The sequence below is a fragment of the Rhincodon typus genome, chromosome 18 (assembly GCF_021869965.1).
Source record: "Rhincodon typus isolate 14 chromosome 18, sRhiTyp1.1, whole genome shotgun sequence".
In the NCBI taxonomy this organism is placed as follows: Eukaryota; Metazoa; Chordata; class Chondrichthyes; order Orectolobiformes; family Rhincodontidae; genus Rhincodon; species Rhincodon typus.
This window is the reverse complement of record NC_063349.1, coordinates 54,550,497-54,570,224: the sequence shown is the minus strand read 5'-3', so window position 1 is coordinate 54,570,224 and position 19,728 is coordinate 54,550,497. Positions and strand designations below refer to the sequence as shown.

The window sequence follows — 19,728 nt, the reverse complement described above, 5'->3', positions numbered from 1 at the left end:
TGACTGAGGAGTTTGTGTACAAGATGGTTGAGGAGTTTGTGTACGAGGTGACTGAGGAGTTTGTGTACGATATGGTTGAGGAGTTTGCAAGAGATGCGACAGCAAAGTCTCCCAGCGTAATCTGTGTTGTAGGTTGACTTGAGTGGGTCCATGATCTGTCATCCTTTCGGGATCTTTCGTCTTTTCCTGCATTTCTGTACGAACTTGATGCCTGTGTCGATATGCACAATCTTCTTGGAGATTCTCTCCACTTTGAGCTGGCAGTTGGTGGTGTCAATGATAGCTGTGATGTGGAGGTGCCGGTGTTGGACTGGGGTGGACAAAGTCAGAAGTCACACGGCACTAAGTTATAGTCCAACAGGTTTATTTGAAAACACTAGCTTTCGGATCGCTGCTCCTTTATCAGGTGTAGCTAGAGAGGCACCAAGACACAGAATTTATAAGTTAAAGCTCAAAGGATCATACAACTGATGCGAATGTATTGAAGAAACCTAAAATGACTGGCTGACTCCCTCCTGTTAAATCTATAATCAGTTAAAAAGAAGATGCAGGTTTCGACTGAATAATATGCATATCCCAGAAATTCTTTCAAGTCCCTTCATCTTTAACAGTAAGGAAGAATGATTTGCATTTGTACAACAGCATTTACAACCTCCGGACAAATCTGATCAATGAGGTATTTTTGAAGTATGTTTCAAGTGTAACAAAGCATCAGAATGTACACAGAGATATCCCAAAAACAAGAACGCAATAACTACCAGGTTAAAAATAGAGATTGCTGGAAAAGCTCAGCAGGTCTGGCAGCATCTGTGAACAGAAATCAGAGTTAATATTTTGGGTCTGGTGACACTTCCTCAGAACTTGCAGCTCTTCTGTTTTGCACACAATGTTTGAGCGATAAACATTGGCCAAACTGTTTCTGGATGTTTTCAAAACATACCCTCCAACAGTGTGTCACTCCTTCAGTACTGACCCTCCCATAATGTGCCACTCCCTGAGCACTGACCCTCCGACAGTGCGGCACTCCCTCAGCACTGACCCTCCGACAGTGCAGCACTCCCTCAGTACTGACCCTCCGACAGTGCAACACTCCCTCAGTACTGACCCTCCGACAGTGCGGCACTCCCTCAGTACTGACCCTCCGACAGTGCAGCACTCCCTCAGCACTGACCCTCTGACAGTGCGGCACTCCCTCAATATTGACCCTCTGACAGTGTGGCACTCCCTCAGTACTGACCCTGTGACAGTGCAGCACTCCCCCTGTTTTGACCCTCCGACAGTGCGGCACTCCCTCAGCACTGACCCTCCGACAGTGCAGCGCTCCCTCAGTTCTGACCCTCCGACAGTGCGGCACTCCCTCAGTACTGCCTCTGGACTATGTGCTGGACACTCCAAAACTCATTTTAATCATCAGGTGAGGAAAGTTTTGACATCTTTTTATCCAGTATCAGCTGATCTCTCCGGCTTCACAGGATTGATTCCTCTGGTTATCAGCCCCTGATGTGCGTCCCTTGTTTTCGTACGGTGAAGCAATTCTTTAGAGAATCCTGTTTGAAATGGCAGTGATGTGGAGTTGACGTCCCCCCGTGGATTGGGAAGATAATTGTGTCTTAACCCGGACAGTAGAGAGTGAAATGATTATCTGGCGCTTTTGTCTGGGAGAGACAGTCTGGGTGTGATAAATGACACATTCCTGCCTGAACTGTCCTTCACACTGTCACCTCTCAACTTTTTAACTTAAGGTCAGTCTAATGAATAATTCACTTGCGTGCTTCAGATTCTGCAAGAATCTATAATGAATTCTTAATATTCTGTGGGCTGAATGGTGTTGTGTCTGATGATGCCTTGGTGACAGAAGCATTTATTCATATGGAGATGGATGAGTTCTTTCTTCAAACAAAGGGCAGCTTTTTTTTTTATATTCTGAGGACAATATAAATGGATGTCTTTCCCTTTGCCGTGCAGTATATTATGATCTTTACGCCCACGTGAGAGTTGAAACATGAGGAACTTGAAAGGTCTTCAAAGCATGAAATTTTTATTCATTCTGATGGCAGGATCCTGATGATATTTTCTCAGCTGTGCGTCAAACTTACCAAATTAAACCTTCAATTTACCTGAGGCTCCTTCGCGTGTGCACGCACCGTGTAATCCTGTCATTCAGATACCAGTCCCGATTAACACTTTGCAGTAAAGTTTGTGTTTGCACGAGAGAAGGTGCAGAGGAGACATGGCAAGGCATTGGAGAATTTCAGTTCAAGTGTAATATTGTGGAGTGCCATCGATCTGAAATTGGACACAAAATGCTGGAGAAACTCGGCTAGGTTTTGTTTTAGGAGAACGAGAGGAGATCTATTTGCCGTGCCTAAGATGCTGGGGGTTTGGTTGGCTTGGAATGCAACGTGACACCAACATTGAATTCACCATGAAATATTCTCACTGTTAATCTCTTCCCTCATCTGAGGCCTGGTGACCCTTGGGTTAAACCACCATCAGTCACATGTCTCCAATGAGAGAGCAGCCTATGGTGGGGTAAGACAGTGGTAATGTTACTTCGATAAGATGCTAAAGGGGATTGACAAAGACGATGTAGAGATGACGTTGCCTCGTGTGGGGCAACCTGGAATGAGAAGTCATAGTTTTCAGATGAGGAGTGGCAGGTTTAAAACAGAGATGAGGAGAAATTACTTCTCTCAAAGGATTGTGGATCTGAGGAATTCACTGCCCCAGAGTGAGGTGGACATTGAGTAAATTTAAGGAGGTGATAGAGAAGTTTTGAAGGTTTATGGAGAGCAGCCTGCAAAGTGGAGTTGAGACTGAGGTGAGATCAGCTATGGTTGTATTAAATGGGGGAGCAGGCTCGAAGGGCTGAATGGCCTACTCCTGCCCTTTGTCCTTATGTTCTTGTCTCTGGCAGCATCAGTGGAGTTTAGAGGAAGAGTTATATCGGACCCGAAATACCAACTCCGTTTCTCTCTTCCTGCAGATACTGAATTTCTCCAGCACTTGCTGTTTTCTCATTCCTTTAACCTTGAGGAAAGACCAGCGAGGCTTGGGTCTGTTTCCTCTTGAAGAGATGAGGGTGAGGGTATATTTAACTGAGGGGTATGAAACAACTCCACAGAGGCCAGTATCCTGTCACCAAGTCGCCCTTTATTTACAGATGGAGAGTCCTTGACACTGATCCAGTTCCCTCAGAGCCAGCTCTCAGAGTGAACAGGATCCCTGACCCTCCTGTTCTTATCTCTCAGCCGGGGATCCCTGATTAAACGCCCAGGTTAACAGCCCCAATCAGGAACTCCTATTCTATGAGGTCCATCTGGCTGACCTCGCTATAATCAGTACGGTGTATAACATTACAATGGAGTTCAGTTAGCTCAGTTGGCTGGATGTCTGGTTTGTGATGTAGAGTAACTCCAACAGTGTGAGTTCAATTCTCACACCAGCTTATCATGAAGGACTCTCCTTTTCAACATCTCCACTTACCTGAGTTGTGGTGATCCTTGGGTTAAACCACTACCTGTCATCCCTCCTTCTCTCTAATGAAATAGAAGACGTATGGTAATTTTACTTTTAAAAACGTAACGAGGGGGATCTGGGTACAATGATTGATTGGTTGATTTTATTGTCACATGTACCAAAATACAGTGAAAAGCTTTGTTTACAAGCAGTACACGCAGATCACAGCAAGCAAAGGATGTACAAATCAAAAAGACTTAGAAGCATACAGGTTACATTGCAGGTTACATTATTTGAGGCTAGACTCCATTCAACAGTCTGATAATGGCCAGAAATAAGCTGTTCCTGAAGCTGTTGGTGTGTGTGTTCAGGCTTCTGTATCTTCTGCCTGATGGAAGAGGCTGTAGGAGAACATTACCAGGGTGAGATGGGTCTTTGATGATGTTGGCCGCCTTTCCGTGGCAGCGAGCCGTGTAAATGGAGTCCATGGATGGAAGGTTGGCTTCCATGATGGTCTGGGCTGTGCACACCACCTTCTGTAGTTTCTTACAGTCCTGGGCAGAGCAGTTGCCGTACCAGGCCGTTATGCACCCAGACAGTACGCTTTCAATGGTGCATCTGTAGAAGTTGGTGAGAGACCTCATGGCCATGACAAATTTCCTGAGCCGCCTGAGGAAGAAGAGGCGTTGTCGTGCCTTCTTGAAAGTTGCATCAACACGGGAAGTTCAAGATAGGTCATTGGTTATCATCACTCCGAGGAAATTGATGCTCTTCACCCTCTCAACCTCAGTTCCGTTGATATAGACGGGGGCGTGTTCTCCTTTCTTTCTGAAGTCGATGATCAGTTGTTCAGTTTTGCCGACATTAAGTGAGAGGTTGTTTTCATTGCACCACGTCATCAAGCCCTCTATCTCCCTTCTGTATTTTGATTCGAAGTTGTTAGATATCTATCCCACTACAGTGGTGTCGTCAGCAAACTTGAAGCTGACATTTGTTCGGAATTTGGCAACAATCATAGATGTACAGGGAGTAGAGTAGGGGACTGAGAACAGATCCATGGGGGGCTCCAGTGCTGAGTGTTATTATGAAGGGGGTGCAGTTACCTATCTTCACTGATTGCGGTCTGTGGGTCAGAAAGCTGAGGATCCAGTTGTAGAGAGTGGAGCTGAGACCAAGGTCTTGGAGTTTTGAGATCAGTCTGGAGGGGATAATGGTGTTGAAGGCAGAGCTGTAGTAAATGAGCAGGAGTCTGATGTAGGTGTCCTTGTTGTCCAGATGTTCTGGATGGAAAGAAACTATTTCCCAGCAAAGTGAAACAGAGACCAATTTTTAAATGTGTTTTTACGCCACACAATCAGTTTGAGCTCATGACAGATCTGCCACAGAGAAGGTCTAGGCCCGAAACGTCAGCTTTCCTGCTCCTCTGATGCTGCTTGGCCTGCTGTGTTCATCCAGCTCTACACCTTGTCATCATTGAGGAATATTTTTGGGTTTGGTTATTCACTGTTTATTAAGCTTCATATTAAATACTTCATAATCTTAGACCAGGCTGTGACTGAAGGTTATGTTCAATAGAGACCAATCTCTCCGCTTCAAGTATTCACATCCATGTGCTTCCCTTTAGCATTCCAGTGTTCTTTCCCGAGCGCTCTAAGCCTGCCCACATGGTGTTACTTATGCCAAGTTATGTGCACGTCTACAACCTAATGTTACAAGGTTGCTCCAGGATCCAGATACCCTGCACAACACCAGTAACTGGGGGAACAGATTGAAAGTCATTGGTAGAAACTGAAAGAAAAGTTGGGGAGAAATAGGAACACTACCACCCGCAAATTCACTCGCAAGCCACTCCAAATTAACATGGCAGGATTTAAGGTGAAAGGCAGGAGGAGGCTTAGAGGGGATTTGAGGAAACGCCTTCTCACCCAGAGGGTGGTGGGTAACATGCGCTACCTGGGAGGGCAGTTAAGGTGGGAACATCAACATTAAAAAAAAAACCTGGATGAACACTCGAAATGTCATCACATTCAAAGCTATACTGGAAAGTAGGAATAGTGTATTCTGAGAGTAGTTTCTGTCAGTGAAAATGGACTGAATGGATTATTTTAATAAGCATCTGATTAGATATAGGAGACAGTAAGGACTGCAGATGCTGGAAGCCAGGGTCAATAAACATGGAGCTAGACCCTGAGTTCTGATTCAGGGTTTCTGGATGAGTTTACATTCACCCACATTATACTGAAGCTGCTTCCAATTTTATGTTCATTCACTCAACGTGTCACGGTGGCTCAGTGGTTAGTGCTGCTGCCTCACAGTACCAGAGACCTGGGTTCGAATCCACCCTTGGGTGACTGTGTGTGTGGAGTTTGCACATTCTCCCTGTGTTTGAGATAACAAGGTGCAGAGCTGGATGAATGGAGCAGGAAGGCTGACGTTTCAGCCTGTTTGCGTGGGTTTCCTCCTGCAGGTTAGGTGGATTGGTCATGCTAAATTGCCTGTAGTGTTCAGGGATTTGTACATTGGGTGGGTGCTCTGAGGGTAAGTGTGGACTTGTTGGGACAAAGGGCTATTTTCACACTGTTGGAATTCCATGACCTTCTATATGTCCCATGATAGTCTCTTACTTACCCCATTACCTTGGTGGATGCTGCCACTACTCTCCATCCATTCTTCTAATTCCACAGTCAAAGGTTTTCATTATTTCTCTTCTTCAAGGAAGTAATTTTTAAAAATGTTAAGAAAAACTCCCTTGGAACACATAGAAGAATGAAATGACAGGAGACACCTCCATCTAGTGGTTACAACCATGAACTGCAAGCAGTGTCAGTTTGTGGGAAGTTACACGTTTGTGTGTTGTGTTACTGTTAAGGATTCACATCAGCTGCCTGATACTGTTAACCTTAGGTGGTTCATGGTTATCTAGTGTAGACAGTCGACTAATCTATAGTAGTTTATTATGTTGAGAAGCAGAAATTTTGTTATGATACGTTATTCAATTGGTTAAAGTATACAACCATAAGCATTGGCAATGGTTCACTGATACTAGAGCACAACAGGCTGTTTGAGTGGAATGTGTTAGGCTTGTTAAAATTCTGGGAGAGCCTCCTGCATTCCAGCCAAGGTGTTCTGGGACTCTTCCCTCAGTCTTTCTCATCCTTCTCTTCTGGTCTGACTTCCATCTCCGAAAACAGCTCTTGATTTGAACTCCCCTCAGCTCTGAGCACTTGCTGTTAACTCAGATTTCCAGGGGCAGGTAACTTAGCTCTGCATCAATTATTGTCTGAACCCTTTCAGCCAATGGCCATGGGACGTGTTTCTGATAAGAACTAGGAGCAGGAGTAGGCCATTCAGCCTCTCGAGCCTGTTCCACCATTTGATATGATCATTATGATCTCATTTCAGCGTTAACTCCATGTTTCTACCTGCTGTCTGTAACCCTTTGGACCGTTACTATTAAAAGTCTATCTCCTCCTTCACGTTACTCCATGTCCCAGCATCCACCATAACCTCAGGGGAGAGACTTCCAGACTGGTGACCCTTTGAGAAAAGTAATTTCTCTTCATCTCTGTTTTAAATCTGTCACCCTTTTATTCTGAAGCTATTACCTCTTGTTCTCTATTTTCCCACATGAGGAAACATCCTTTCTGCGTCTACTTTTGTCAAATCCCTTTAACATCTTCCATATCTCAATTAGATCTCCTCTCATTCTTCTAAACTCCAAGAGAGTACAGGCCTAAAGTGCTCAATCTCTCTTCATGATGTTGAATGAGCATTGTCCTTTTTCCCACCTCTGTCTGAAGGTTAGTTTTCATTCCTTTGAGAACATAATCTTTTCTTCAAAAGCAACACAATGATAATAGGGTACATTTGGCACCAGATTAATTGTTGGCACTAGCTGATTGTGCATCCAGACCTCTGTGTTTCTTGTAGGTCTTCTCTTTTGTTTCTCTGTGCTAGAATTTTTGGAAAAGTAGTTCCTGGTGTAATAGATGCTAAATGAAAACTCATGCTACACAGTAAATAATTTGCAAATTTGGACCCCAACTTCCAACTTCTTCAAATCCCCTGATCAGTAGTTTTTGCTCTTGCTTCACTTCAACCAATCCCTATGACAGTAAGTTCCACATTCTCAACACTCGCTGGTTAACAAAGTTTCCCCTGAGTCCCCATTGGATTTACTCGTGGTGTCATAAATTTAAGATCGTTAGCTTTGTTTCAGATCTGTGTCATTCATTTCTGATTAGCGAATCAGGAAATGAGGAAAAGACATTTCTTGCACACACAAACAAAAACAGAAGTTTCTGGAAAAGCTGAGCAGGTCTGGCAGCATCTGTGCAGAGAAAACAGAGTTAATGTTTTGGGACAGGTTAAATCTGATTTCTCTCCACAGATGCAACCAGACCTGATGAGCTTCTCAAGCAATTTCTGTTTTTGTTTCTGATTTCCAGCATCCACAGTTCTTTTGGTTTTTATAAAGACATTTCTTGGCCCTGTGATCTCAATACACAAATTCAGAAAGGCTGTGAATGTTTATCTTTAATGTTTATGAAGGTATTTGGTGTGGGACACAGACAGGACATTATGGTTACCACAGCTAATCAATTTTTTAAATTATTCATTGGCAGAATGAGGGCGTCGCTGGCCAGGCAGCATTTATTGCCCATCCCTAATTGCCCAGAGGGCAGTTAAGACTCAACCATATTGCTGTGGGTCTGGAGTCACATATAGGCCAGACCAGGCAAGGATGGCAGTTTCCTTCCCTAAAGGACATTAGTGAACCAGATGGGTTTTTCCGACAATCGGCAATGGTTTCATGATCATCATTAGACTCTTAATTCCAGATATTGTTGAATTCAAATTCCACCATCTGCTGTGGCGGGATTCGAACCCAGGTCCCCAGAATATTACCCGGGTCTCTGGATTAATAGTCCAGTGCTAATAACACTAGGTCATTGCCTAACCTTCTGGCAGGTTGTTAGCGAGGGGAAGAGGTTACAATGAGGAATTCTTGGATTTAAGAAGAACACAATCTATCTCACACATGCAGTAATTCAACAATAACAATTATTAATCACTATCAATGAGTCTACAGTATCCAGACAAGCATGAGGCCAGGAATGGCCCTGGTGTTCAAGGGCTTTAGGATCCATAGACCCAAGCTCACTTATTCCTCCCAGACACCCTGTTGATGGTGAGCCAGAGTCATAGAGTCGTACAGCATGGAAATAAACCCTTCGGTCCAACTTGTCCATGCTGACCAGATATCCTAAATTAGCCTAGTCCCATTTGTTCGTAGTGGGCCCACATCCCTCTAAAACCTTCCTATTCATATACCCATCCAAGATGCCTTTTAAATGTTGTAATTGTACCAGCCTCCATCACTTCCTCTGGCAGTTCATTCCATACATGCACCACCCTCTGCATGAAAATGTTGCCCCTTAAGTGCCTTTTAAATCTTGCCCCTCTCACCTTAAACCATCTCCCTCTGGTGTTGGACTTCCCCACCCTGGTGAAAAGACCTCGCATATTTACCCTATCCATGCCTGTCATGATTTTATAAACCTCTATAAGGTCACCCCTCAGCCTCCAACACTCCGGGGAAAATTGCCCCAGTCTATTCGGCCTCTCCCTATAGCTCAAAGAAAGTAGGAAGCAGACAAACATGATACTGAATTTGATTAATAAGCCCATTGTCAAGAAAAGTGCTCAGCTTCATATTTGGCCAACTGATGTAATATTCATGCCTCACAGTTCTCCTGTGCCAGATTCTAACATGAAATTGGAAGCCATTTGTAAGCTCTTTGGCGCAAACTATCATGGTGGCTAAGTTCATCAATCCTTTTGAAAGTCACTAGACTGTGGTGAAGGATTTGAAGAGACAAATGCTGGTGTATAACGTGATATGAGGAGAAAACAGGGGTGTAGGATTAGACAACGTGCCACCGAAAACTGTTGTCTTCCAACCGATGGGGGACCATTGAGTGGTCCTGCAGTTCAGGGGAATGGATTTGACCTGATGCACATTATACTTCCTGTCAGTCTTAAACAGCAACTCGCCTTTATTTATTGATTTATTGTTCGTGGGATGCAGGCGCCAATGGCTGGTTCAGCATTTGTTGCCACCGATAATCACCATGGAGAAGGTGGTGGTGAGCTGCCATTTTGGATTTCCGCAGACCGTGTGGTGTAGGTAGATCCACAGTGTTGCTCTCGCAACCGCTGTGAATTATCTAAGGGAGCGTATACTGTTGTTGCAGGAGAAAGTTCACTGTGACTCTGGGTTTGGAGGGATTGTGGTATAAGGAGAGGTTGAGTAGCTTGGGCCTGTACTCATTGGAGTTTAGAAGAATGAGAGGCGGCCTTATAGAAACATCCTCACTTGGGGACTTGACAGGACAGATGCAAAAATGTTGTTTTCCCTTCTGGAAGAGCCTAGGACCAGAGGGCATAATCTCAGAATCAGGGGTCACACATTTAAGATGAGGGTATGAGAGATGAGGAGGAATTTCTTCTCGCAGAGGGAAGCGAATCTGTCTTTACTGCAGAGGACTGCCAAGGCTGGGCCATTAAGTAGATTCAAGGCTGAGACCGACAGAATTTTAATCAGGTAGGGAACGAAGGGTCATGGGGAAAAGGCAGGAAAGTGGAGTTGAGGATTATCAGATCAGCCATGATCTCATTGAATTGCAGAGCAGACTTAATGGGCTGAATGGCCTACTTTTCCTCCTGTATATATGGCCTTAAAGAAGGCCAATACAATTCCAAGTCAGGATTGATTATGACACACAACATCCCAAAGTGTTCCACTGGAGTGTTACAGTTTAATACCGAGGCCCAGAAGAAAATATTAGGGCGGGGGACCTTGTTTTAATTAGCATCTAGACAAGGAGGAGAGAGGGAGAGATTCAGGGCAGAGAGAGAGAGAGAGATTCAGGGGAGAGAGAGAGAGAAAGAGATTCAGGGAGAGATAGGGGGAGAGAGAGAGACAGAGAGAAAGAGAGGGGTGGGGTGGGGGTTCAGGAAAGGATTACAAAGTTTGGAGGCCAGGTAGCTGAAAGCATGCCCACTAATCATGGAGCGATTAAAATTCGGGGAGAGTCAAAAATAAGAATTGGGAAAGTATAGAGATGTCACGGGGTCGTGGGGCTGGAGGAGATTACACAGAGAGATGGAGGACTTGAGACAATGGAGAGATTTCAAAATGAAAAAGGAGATTTTTAAAAGAGAGAGGCCAACTTGATCAGTGACAAATGGGACTTGATGTGAGGTCTATAAATGATGTCTAAATCATTAAAATACTTTAAATTGACATAAAGTGTTTATCTGCAAAACTGACCCTGAGCTTCCAGTTGCCTGCCACTTCAACAAATCGCCATGTTCCCACGGCAACATATGTCTGAGGTTTGCTGCCGTGCTCCAGCAAAACTCAACACAAGCTCAAAGGACAAAATCTCATCTTTTTTTATTATTTATTTTGTGGGATCTGGATGGGGGTGAGCTGCCTTCTTTAACCATTGCAGTGCACATGCTGGAGGTAGATCTTCAATGCCCTTAGGGAGAGAATTCCAGGATTTTGACCCCTGACAGTGACATTACGGCGATATATTTCCAAGTCAGGATGGTGAGTGGCTTGGAGGGGAACTTGCAGGGAGTGGTGTTCCCATGTATCTGCTGCCCTTGTCCTTCTAGATGGAAGTGATCACGGATTTGGAAGGTGCTGTCTGAGGATCTTTGGTGAATTTCTGCAGTGCATCTTGTAGATAGTACACACTGCTGCTTCTGAGCGTCGGTGGTGGAGGGAGTGGATGCTTGTGGATGTAGTGCCAATCAAGAGGGCTGCTTTGTCCTGGATGGTGTCAAGCTACTTGAGTGTTGTTGGAGCTGCACCCATCCAGGCAAGTGGGCAGTATTCCATCACATTCCACTTGGAAACCCTGCAGCCTCTAGGACTCAACATTGAGCTTGATTCTGTCCTCCAATACTTTTAACTCATCCCGCATGCAGTCCTGTCATGAAATGGATTGCTTTTAGTACAGTCACTCATCTGCCCTGAGGCCCGTTATCATGTTATATGAGGTTCTGAGGAAGGGCCACTCAACCTGAAACGTTAACTCTGGTTTCTCTCCACAGATGCTGCCAGACCTGCTGTGCTTTCCCAGCAACTTCTGTTTCTGTTTCTGATTTCCAGCATCCGCAGTTCTTTGCTGTATTTATTCATTAAAGTGACATGTTTTGTTATCTAATTAAGTGGTTGTGATGGATTGTAATCAAGCGTAATTTTTATTTTGAACAGGCATAGCTGAGGAGTATATCACCCCCATGTTTAACTTCTACCGCAGTATCGGGGAGCTGAAGATGACCCAGGAAGAATTTAGTCTTTTAACAGCCATCACCATTCTCTCACCAGGTAGGTGCTGTAGTAACTGAGTTGAGTGTTCAGCCTGTTTTCAGGAACTCCCAATAAGACAGCTCTGGGACAGTGAATCACTCTCTCACTTCTGAGTTGTAGATTTAAACAGCAAAGAACAGTATAGCATAGGAACAGGCCCTTCAGTTCACCAAGACTGTGCAAAATTATGACACCTTTCTGAAATAAAAATTGTTTGCCTCTATACAGTCCATATCCCTCTCTTCCCTGCCAATTCATATATTAAGATGCCCCTTAAACATTGCTATTGTATCCAGCTCCAACTCCTCCTCTGGCAGCGTATTCCAGGCACTTACTACCCTCTGTGTAAAGAAAAACTTGCCTCGCGCATCTCCTTTAAACGTTCCCCTTTTTACCTTAGACCTCTGTCCCTTAGTAATTGTCATTTCTACCTTGGGAAAAATGCTCCAATTTTGTACACCTCTATCAGGTTGGCCCCAAAATAAGCAACATCTTGGAAATATCTGCACCCTCTCCAAAGCTTCCACATCCTTCTGGTAGTGTGGCAGCAGAACTGTACACGATATTCCAAATGTGGCCTAATTAAAGCTGCAATGTGACTTGCCAATGTTTATTCTTTATGCCCCTTCTGATGAAGGCAAGCATGCCATATGCCTTCTTGACCACCTTATCCACTTGTGTTGCCACTTTCAGGAAACTGTGGACCTGTACACCTAGATCCCTCTGCATGTTGATGTTTCTAATATACTGTCATTACTGTGTACTTCCCTCCTGCAATAGATCTCCCAAAACATATCACCTCACATTTGTCCAGATTAAACTCTATCTGCCATTTCTCCACCCAAGTCTCCAGCCTGTCTATATCCTGCTCTATCCTCTGGCAATCCTCCTCCCTATCTGCAGATCCCCCAATCTTTGTGTCACCTGCAAATGTATTAATCAGACAACATACGTTCTCTGCCAAATCGTTTCTATAAATTACAAACAACAGTGGTCCCAGCACTGATCCCTGTAAAATACCACTGTCACAGATCTCCAGTCGGAAGACCACCCTTCCACCGCTACTCCCTGTTTTCTATGACCAAGCCAGTTCTGTATCCATCTTTATCAGCTCACTGCGGATCCCGTGTGACTTCACCTTCTGTATCAGCCTACCATGAGGGACCTTGTCAAAGGCCTTCACCATATATCTAACAAACACCACCCGATCTCATCAATAATCATTGTTGCTTCCTCAAAAAACTCAATCAAGTTTGTGAGACACATCCTCCCCTGCATAAAGCCATGCTGCCAATAAGCCCATATTTTTCCAACTGCGAGGAAATCCTATCCCCAATAATTTCCCTATCACTGACCTAAGGCCCACTAGGCTGTAACTTCCCAGATTATTCCTGTTGCCCTTAAACAAAAGAACAACACTGGCTATTCCACAATCCTGCGGGACTTTTCCTGTGATTAAAGAGGATACAAAGATTTTGTACAAGGGCCCAACAATTTCCTCCCTCGCCTCTCTCAGCTTTCTGGGATAGATCGCATCAGGTCCTGGGGGCCTGTCTACCATGATGCTTTTCAACATATGCAGTATCTTCTTCCTCTTTATCACAACATGCCCTAGAATACCAACAAAGCCCTCCTGAGAGCTACCATCCACCATGTCCTTTTCCTTCGAATACTGTTGCAAAGTATTTGTTGAGGACCTCACTCACTTCCTCCAGCTCCATGCGTACATTCCATCCTCTGTCCATAAGTGGACCTACCCTTTCCCCCTTCCTCCTTCTATTTGTACAAAACACCTTGAGATTTTCCCTAATCCTATTCGCCCAGGTCATTTCATTGCCCCTTTTAGTGCTCCTAACTCCATGTTTAAATTCTTAATCAACTGAGTTTTATTAGCTGGGGCATCTGTGGAAAGTTTGTCCTTCCTCCATTGAGGAGAGAGGAGATGAACAAGGGAGGGAGAGTTTTGAGGTCCCTGCTCCCTAGCCTGGGGCACGACAGTGGTCACATTGTGTGGGGCAGATAGTGAGGGACAAAAGGAAGTCATCAGCAGGTACACTGGTTATTTCAGGAACACGGATTTTCCCATCTCCAATGGCCCCCTGCCTCCAAACCACCCTCCACTCCCTAGCAAACAGGTGGAAAGCTGTCCCCATAATTCTATCCCTATGGTCCATTAGAAATTCTGCAGTTCTGTAGCGCACAGAAATTAAAACCCTGAACAAAACACGACCAAGTCAGGTCAGGATCTAAAAATGACCAGTATCCAATTTGGAGAATTATGGAACCATAGAAAATAGAAGCAGGAATATGCCCAAAAACGGAAATTGCTGGAAAAGCTCAGCAGGTCTGGCAACATCTGTGAAGAAAAAAATCAGTTAATGTTTCGGGTTTGGTGACCCTTCCTTAGAGCTGAGTGGGAGTGGGCCATTCAGCCCTTTAAGCCTGCTCCACCATTCAATATGATCACGGCTGATCATCCAACTCAGTCCCTTACTCCCGCTTTCTCCCCGTTTCCTTTGATCCCTTAAGAACTAACACCTTCTTATAAACATTCAATGTTTTGGCTTCAACCACTTTCTGTGGTAGATAATTCCACAGGCTCCCCACTCTCTGGGTGAAGACATTTCTCCTCATCTCAGTCCTAAATGGCTATACCCTTAGACTATAACCTCTAGTACTAAACTCCCTGGTCATCAGGAACATCCTTCCTGTGTTTACCCTGTCTAGTCCTGTTAGATTTTTATAGGATTCTGTGAGGTGCCCCTCATTCTTCTAAACAACAGTGAATATAGTCCTAACAGATCCAATCGCTCCTCATATGTCAATCCTGCAATTGCAGGATTCAGTCTGGTAAATCTTCATTGTACTCCCTCCATAACCAGAACATTCATCCTCACATAAGGAGACCAAAACTGTACACAATATTCCAGATGTGATCTCACCAAGGCCCTGTACAATTGCAGCAAGAAAGTAAAGAAAAGAAATCTTGGCGTCAAGATTCAAATTGAGACTGTCAACACTGTTCATCAATATTACTCATTGTCCCAGAGAACTCGGGGTTAGACTAGAAGGAACATTTGGGCTAATCCCACACTGACTGAGAAAGAAATATTTCATAAAGGGACAAAAACAATGTACTCAAAACATAGTCCCATTCTATGCTGGAGCTGATGAGGGTTTAAACAGGCACTGGCAATATGTTTGGTAACAATATGAACTCCTTATTGCTTCCCCCCATCTCATGTGGACTATACATTTGCAATTCAATGTGATTTAAAGAAGAGGCTGGTGAGAATCTGGAACTCACTGCCTGTAAGGAAGTAGGGACAGAAATCCTCATAACATTTAAAATGTGTTTAGATGTGATGACTTGGGATGCTGGTTTATACTTCCTTGAAAGTGGAGTCACAGGTAGAAAGGGTAGTGAGGAAGACATTTGGTACACTTGCTTTTATTGGTCAGTGCATTGAGTATCGGAGTTGGGAGGGTCATGTTGCGGCTATACAGGACATTGGTTAGGCCACTTTTGAAGTACTGTCTGCAATTCTGGTCTCCCTGCTATAGGATGTTGTGGAAGTTGAAAAGGTTCAGAAAAGATTTACGAGGATGTTGCCGGGGATTGGAGGGTTTGAGCCATAGGGAGAGGCTGAATACGCTGGGGCTGGTTTTGCTGGAGCGTTCGAGGCTGAGGGGTGACCTTATAGAGGTTTATAAAATCTTAAGGGACATGGATAGGGTGAATAGTCAAGGTTTTTTTTCCCAGGGTAGGGAAGTCCAAAACTAGAGAGCATAGGTTTAATGTGAGAGGGGAAAGATTTAGAAGTGATCTAAGGGACAACTTTTTCATCCAGAGGGTAGTGCTTGTATGGAATGAGGTGACAGAGGAAGTGGTGGAGGCTGGTAAAATTACAACATTTAAAAGGCATCTGGATGGGTGCACGGATAGTTCGGGTTTAGAGGGCCAAAAACAAAAACAAAGTTGCTGGAAAAGCTCAGCAGGTCTGGCAGCATCTGTGAAGGATAAAAAAACAGAGTTAATGTTTCGGGTCTGGTGACCCTTCCTCAGAAGGGTTTTGAGCTTTTCCAGCAACTTTGTTTTTGTTCCTGATTGACAGCATCTGCAGTACTTTTGGTTTTTATTTAGAGGGCCAAATGCTGGCAAATGGGACTAGATCGGTTTAGCATATCTGGTCAGCATGGATGAGTTGGACCAAGGGGTCTGTTTCCGTGCTGTATAACTCTATGTGCACTAGCGATGCCAAGGCTATGAGCCAAGAACTGAAAAATGGGATTTGAATAGTTAGGTGGTTGTTGTTGACCAGCACTGATGCAATGGGCCGAAGAGCCTTTCTGTGACTGGGAGCAGGAGTCTGAGACTGCTTGGCCAATCAGTAATGACCCCACTGATATTTTACATCAGTTCCTCCTCTTCCTGCATTCCAATCATCTTAATACCCTTTAGTACCCACAAATCTATTTACATTTTTATTAAAGTGATGTGGAAAAGAAAGAAAAGTGATCTGAGAAACAACTTTTTTCACTTAGGTTCTGGAATGCACTGCCTCGAAATGTAGTTCAATTGAATTAATTGTAATTAAAATAAAATTAATAAAATAAAATTAAAATAATTCAATTGTAATTCAATTTAATGTAGTCCAATTAATTCAATTCATTCAATTGAAGGCATTCAAGAGGCTACTGGATGGTTATTTGGGTAGGAATGGTCTACAAGTAAATGGGGTAAAGGCAGGAGATTGGCATTAGACAATGATGCTCAATTAAAGAGCTTGTGGAGGCAAAGTGGACAGAATGGCCTCCTCTCTGATTCTGTGAAGTGTCTATAATGCAGGAATATGTCCCACAGTGTTTCACTGAGATAAAGTGGAGAAGGCAACAGGGTCATCCGTTTGGGGAAGAGGGACAGTATTATTTTCGGACTCGCTATTTCAGGGGTTTCACATGAAGTTCTGCCTCTGCCTTCCACAATTGTTTATAATTTTAGCACCACAGCTTTACAAAGACGAGGCACTGCTGATCGGATAAAAAGAACCAAGTTTGTCCACAGCAATTCCACAATCTTACCAGTGAAGACCACTTTGCATAGCCCATGGTTCCACTAACAACAACAGCTTGTGTTTGTATGACGCCTTTTATATATTGATCTTTCACAACAGCGTTCTCAACCCAGGCAAGACATCGAGACACACAGGTGGAATATTAGGGTAGTTACCAAAAGCTTGGTTGAGGAGGTAGATTTGAAGGAGCATCCTAAAGAGGGTGTGACTGAGAAGGGGAGAGTTTGAGGGAGGGAATCCCAGGGCGTGAGACACAGGAAGCTGATGGTATGGCTGCCAATGATGGAACGATTATTATTGGGGAAGCCCAAGAGTTGAAGGATATCGGAGGGTTGGGGGCTTGGAGCAGATGATGGAGTCAGAGCAGGGTGAAGCCACAGAGGGATTTGGAAATGAGGATGAAAATTTTGAAAACAAGGAATTCCATTACGGTATATGTCAGTGAGCACCTGGTGGTGGGCTAGTGGGTCTCGTTGCAAGTTAGGATATAGGCAATAGAGTTTTGCATGACCTCTGGTTGGGGGGGAGGGGGGCTAGAATGTGGGAAGCCAGCTGGAGTGCATTGGAATAGTCAGTTCTGGAGTTAACAAAGGCAGGGTTCAGGGTTTCAGCAGCTGATGAACTGAGAGTTACCAAGACACTTCATATTTAATATCTTTCTCTTGGAGCTTTGAAGGATTGTGAAAAAAAAAATGGATAAAGAGGTAACTGAAAGTTTACTACAACATTTGGGTTTTTTTTAATGAGACCTCCTGGAAATCATGTGACTAGTGATAACTGCTTACCATTGACCCTTGCTAGGGCTGTTCGAACAGTGATCGATGGATAGTAATACCTCATCTTCAGTTAGGAACAACAGCCCATGAGAAGGGGCTACCCACCTGGGCTCTCCTATTTCTGTTAAAAAATAACCCTCTTGTTGACTTTGGGACAAAATCTATTTGTTTCACAGTGAGAGTGATTGCAAGAACTTCTCAATATTTTATTTCCTGAGCAGGCTGTGTCTGCCAACACTCCAGAGACAACCATGTGTAATTAGTGCCAGGACGTCAGAACGATGGGTTTTAGAACATGATACACTTTATAATTTTTGCCTTCAGGGCAGAAAATGTCTTTTCCAAGTGAACCTCTGCAGAGAGAAGTTTGTTTTGCTTCTTTTTTTTCCTGGAGTGAACGAGTGTGAGTGTGTGTGGGATATTTAGAGGGGCAAATATTTATGCTTCCACATTGCAGACTGTCAACCAATTACTGCATCATTATCGAATAAGTTTTGCTTTGATAATAAACCAATAATTGTGTTTATTAATGAAAACCTGACTAGATAAGATACTTAATTGGGGATCTTGGATCAGAAGATCATAAGATGTAGGAGAAAAAGTAGGCCATTCAGCCCATTGAGTCTGCTCCACCACTCAATGAGATCATTTTTGATCTGTTAATCCTCAACTCCACTTTCCTGCCATTTCCCCATAACCCATTCTTCCCTTGTGGATTAAAAGACTCTCTATTTCAGTCCTGAATGACCCAGCCTTGACAACTTCTGCTGTAAAACATTCCACAGATTCACAACTCTCTGACTTAAATGTGTGATCCCCCTATTCTGAGATGATGTCTTCTGATCCAAGACACTCTCAGAAAGAGAAACAAGCTCTCCCCATCTAGCCTGCCAGGACCCCCAAGAAACTTGCACAGATGTAAATTGAATATATTTTTTGTTTCTATTCTTATGCTGGCTTCTAATTTATTATATTTTCTATTTTATGCTAATTACTTAAGTGTCTGTACCTATGTATCCTGCATCTAAGATGGCATTGTAAGTGGCAACATTGCAAACTTTTCACTGCATTCAGTCGAGTATATGTGACCATAAAGCTAGTTCTATTAAATTAAATCTTTCATGTTTCAGTAAGGTCGCCTCTCATTCTTCTATCGATGAGTGCAGACCCAAACTATTCAACATCTCCTCATAAGACAGTTCCTCCATACCCGGGATCAGCCTGGTGAACCTTCTCTGGACTGTCTCCAATGCCAGCATATCTTTCCTTAGATGAGGGGACCAGAACTGCTCACAATATTCCAGCTGTGGTCTAACTTTCGCCTTGTATAGTTTTAGCAAGACTTCCTGACTTTTGTACTCCATTCCCTTTGAAATAAACGTCAACATTCCATACTTGGGAAAAGCCATTTTATTTTATGTAATGACACACAGATCAGTGAGACTGGAACAGCCATTCACTCCTCCAGCTTCAATTGTAACATAAAACAGGAGCAAAGTTGAGTGATGTTGTGGAAAAATACTCACTTTATGAGAGAAGTATATGATTAGAGGCTCATCCCAGGATCAAATGTAACATCAAAATTGCAAAAAGACTGATTTCATTTCAGTCGGGGCAGGGAGTTAGGAGCTAAGGAATGGAGTTTGGAATTGGGGGCGAGGGGGCTCAAAACAATGGACTCAGTCTTCCTGATTTAATGAGAGAGCATTGCTGTTTATCAAATTATCACCTTATAGCCTGATGTCAGATAAATTGTCCGCTGCTTCAGCAGTGGTGGAGTTGAGAGAATTGATGATCAGTTACAGCTCAGAATCAGCAGGTTACACTTTGAAAATGATGGTGTTGCTCAGGGGCTGTGAGGGTTAAGGCTACGTCCGAGTTGCAAAGATTCCCACGAGGCAGTTCAGCCCATCTATGGTCAGTACTGTTGTTGATATTCCACCTGATCCTCATCTATTCCTCTTCATCTGACCCTCATGTCAGTGAGTGTGTGTGTGTGTGTGTTTCTGTGTGTGTGTGTGTGTGTGTG

The 19,728-nt window shown here is 43.8% G+C and overlaps 1 protein-coding gene across 1 annotated transcript in view; it reads left to right on the top strand.

Annotated features, from left to right (window-relative positions):
* The window catches only part of nr1h4 (nuclear receptor subfamily 1, group H, member 4), an 87,091-nt gene that overhangs the window by 62,372 nt on the left and 4,991 nt on the right, over positions 1-19,728 (top strand). The window contains exon 8 of the mRNA XM_048607745.1: positions 11,753-11,866. Within this exon, the coding sequence (XP_048463702.1) occupies positions 11,753-11,866 (114 nt within the window). The remainder of the gene's footprint in view (positions 1-11,752; positions 11,867-19,728) is intronic.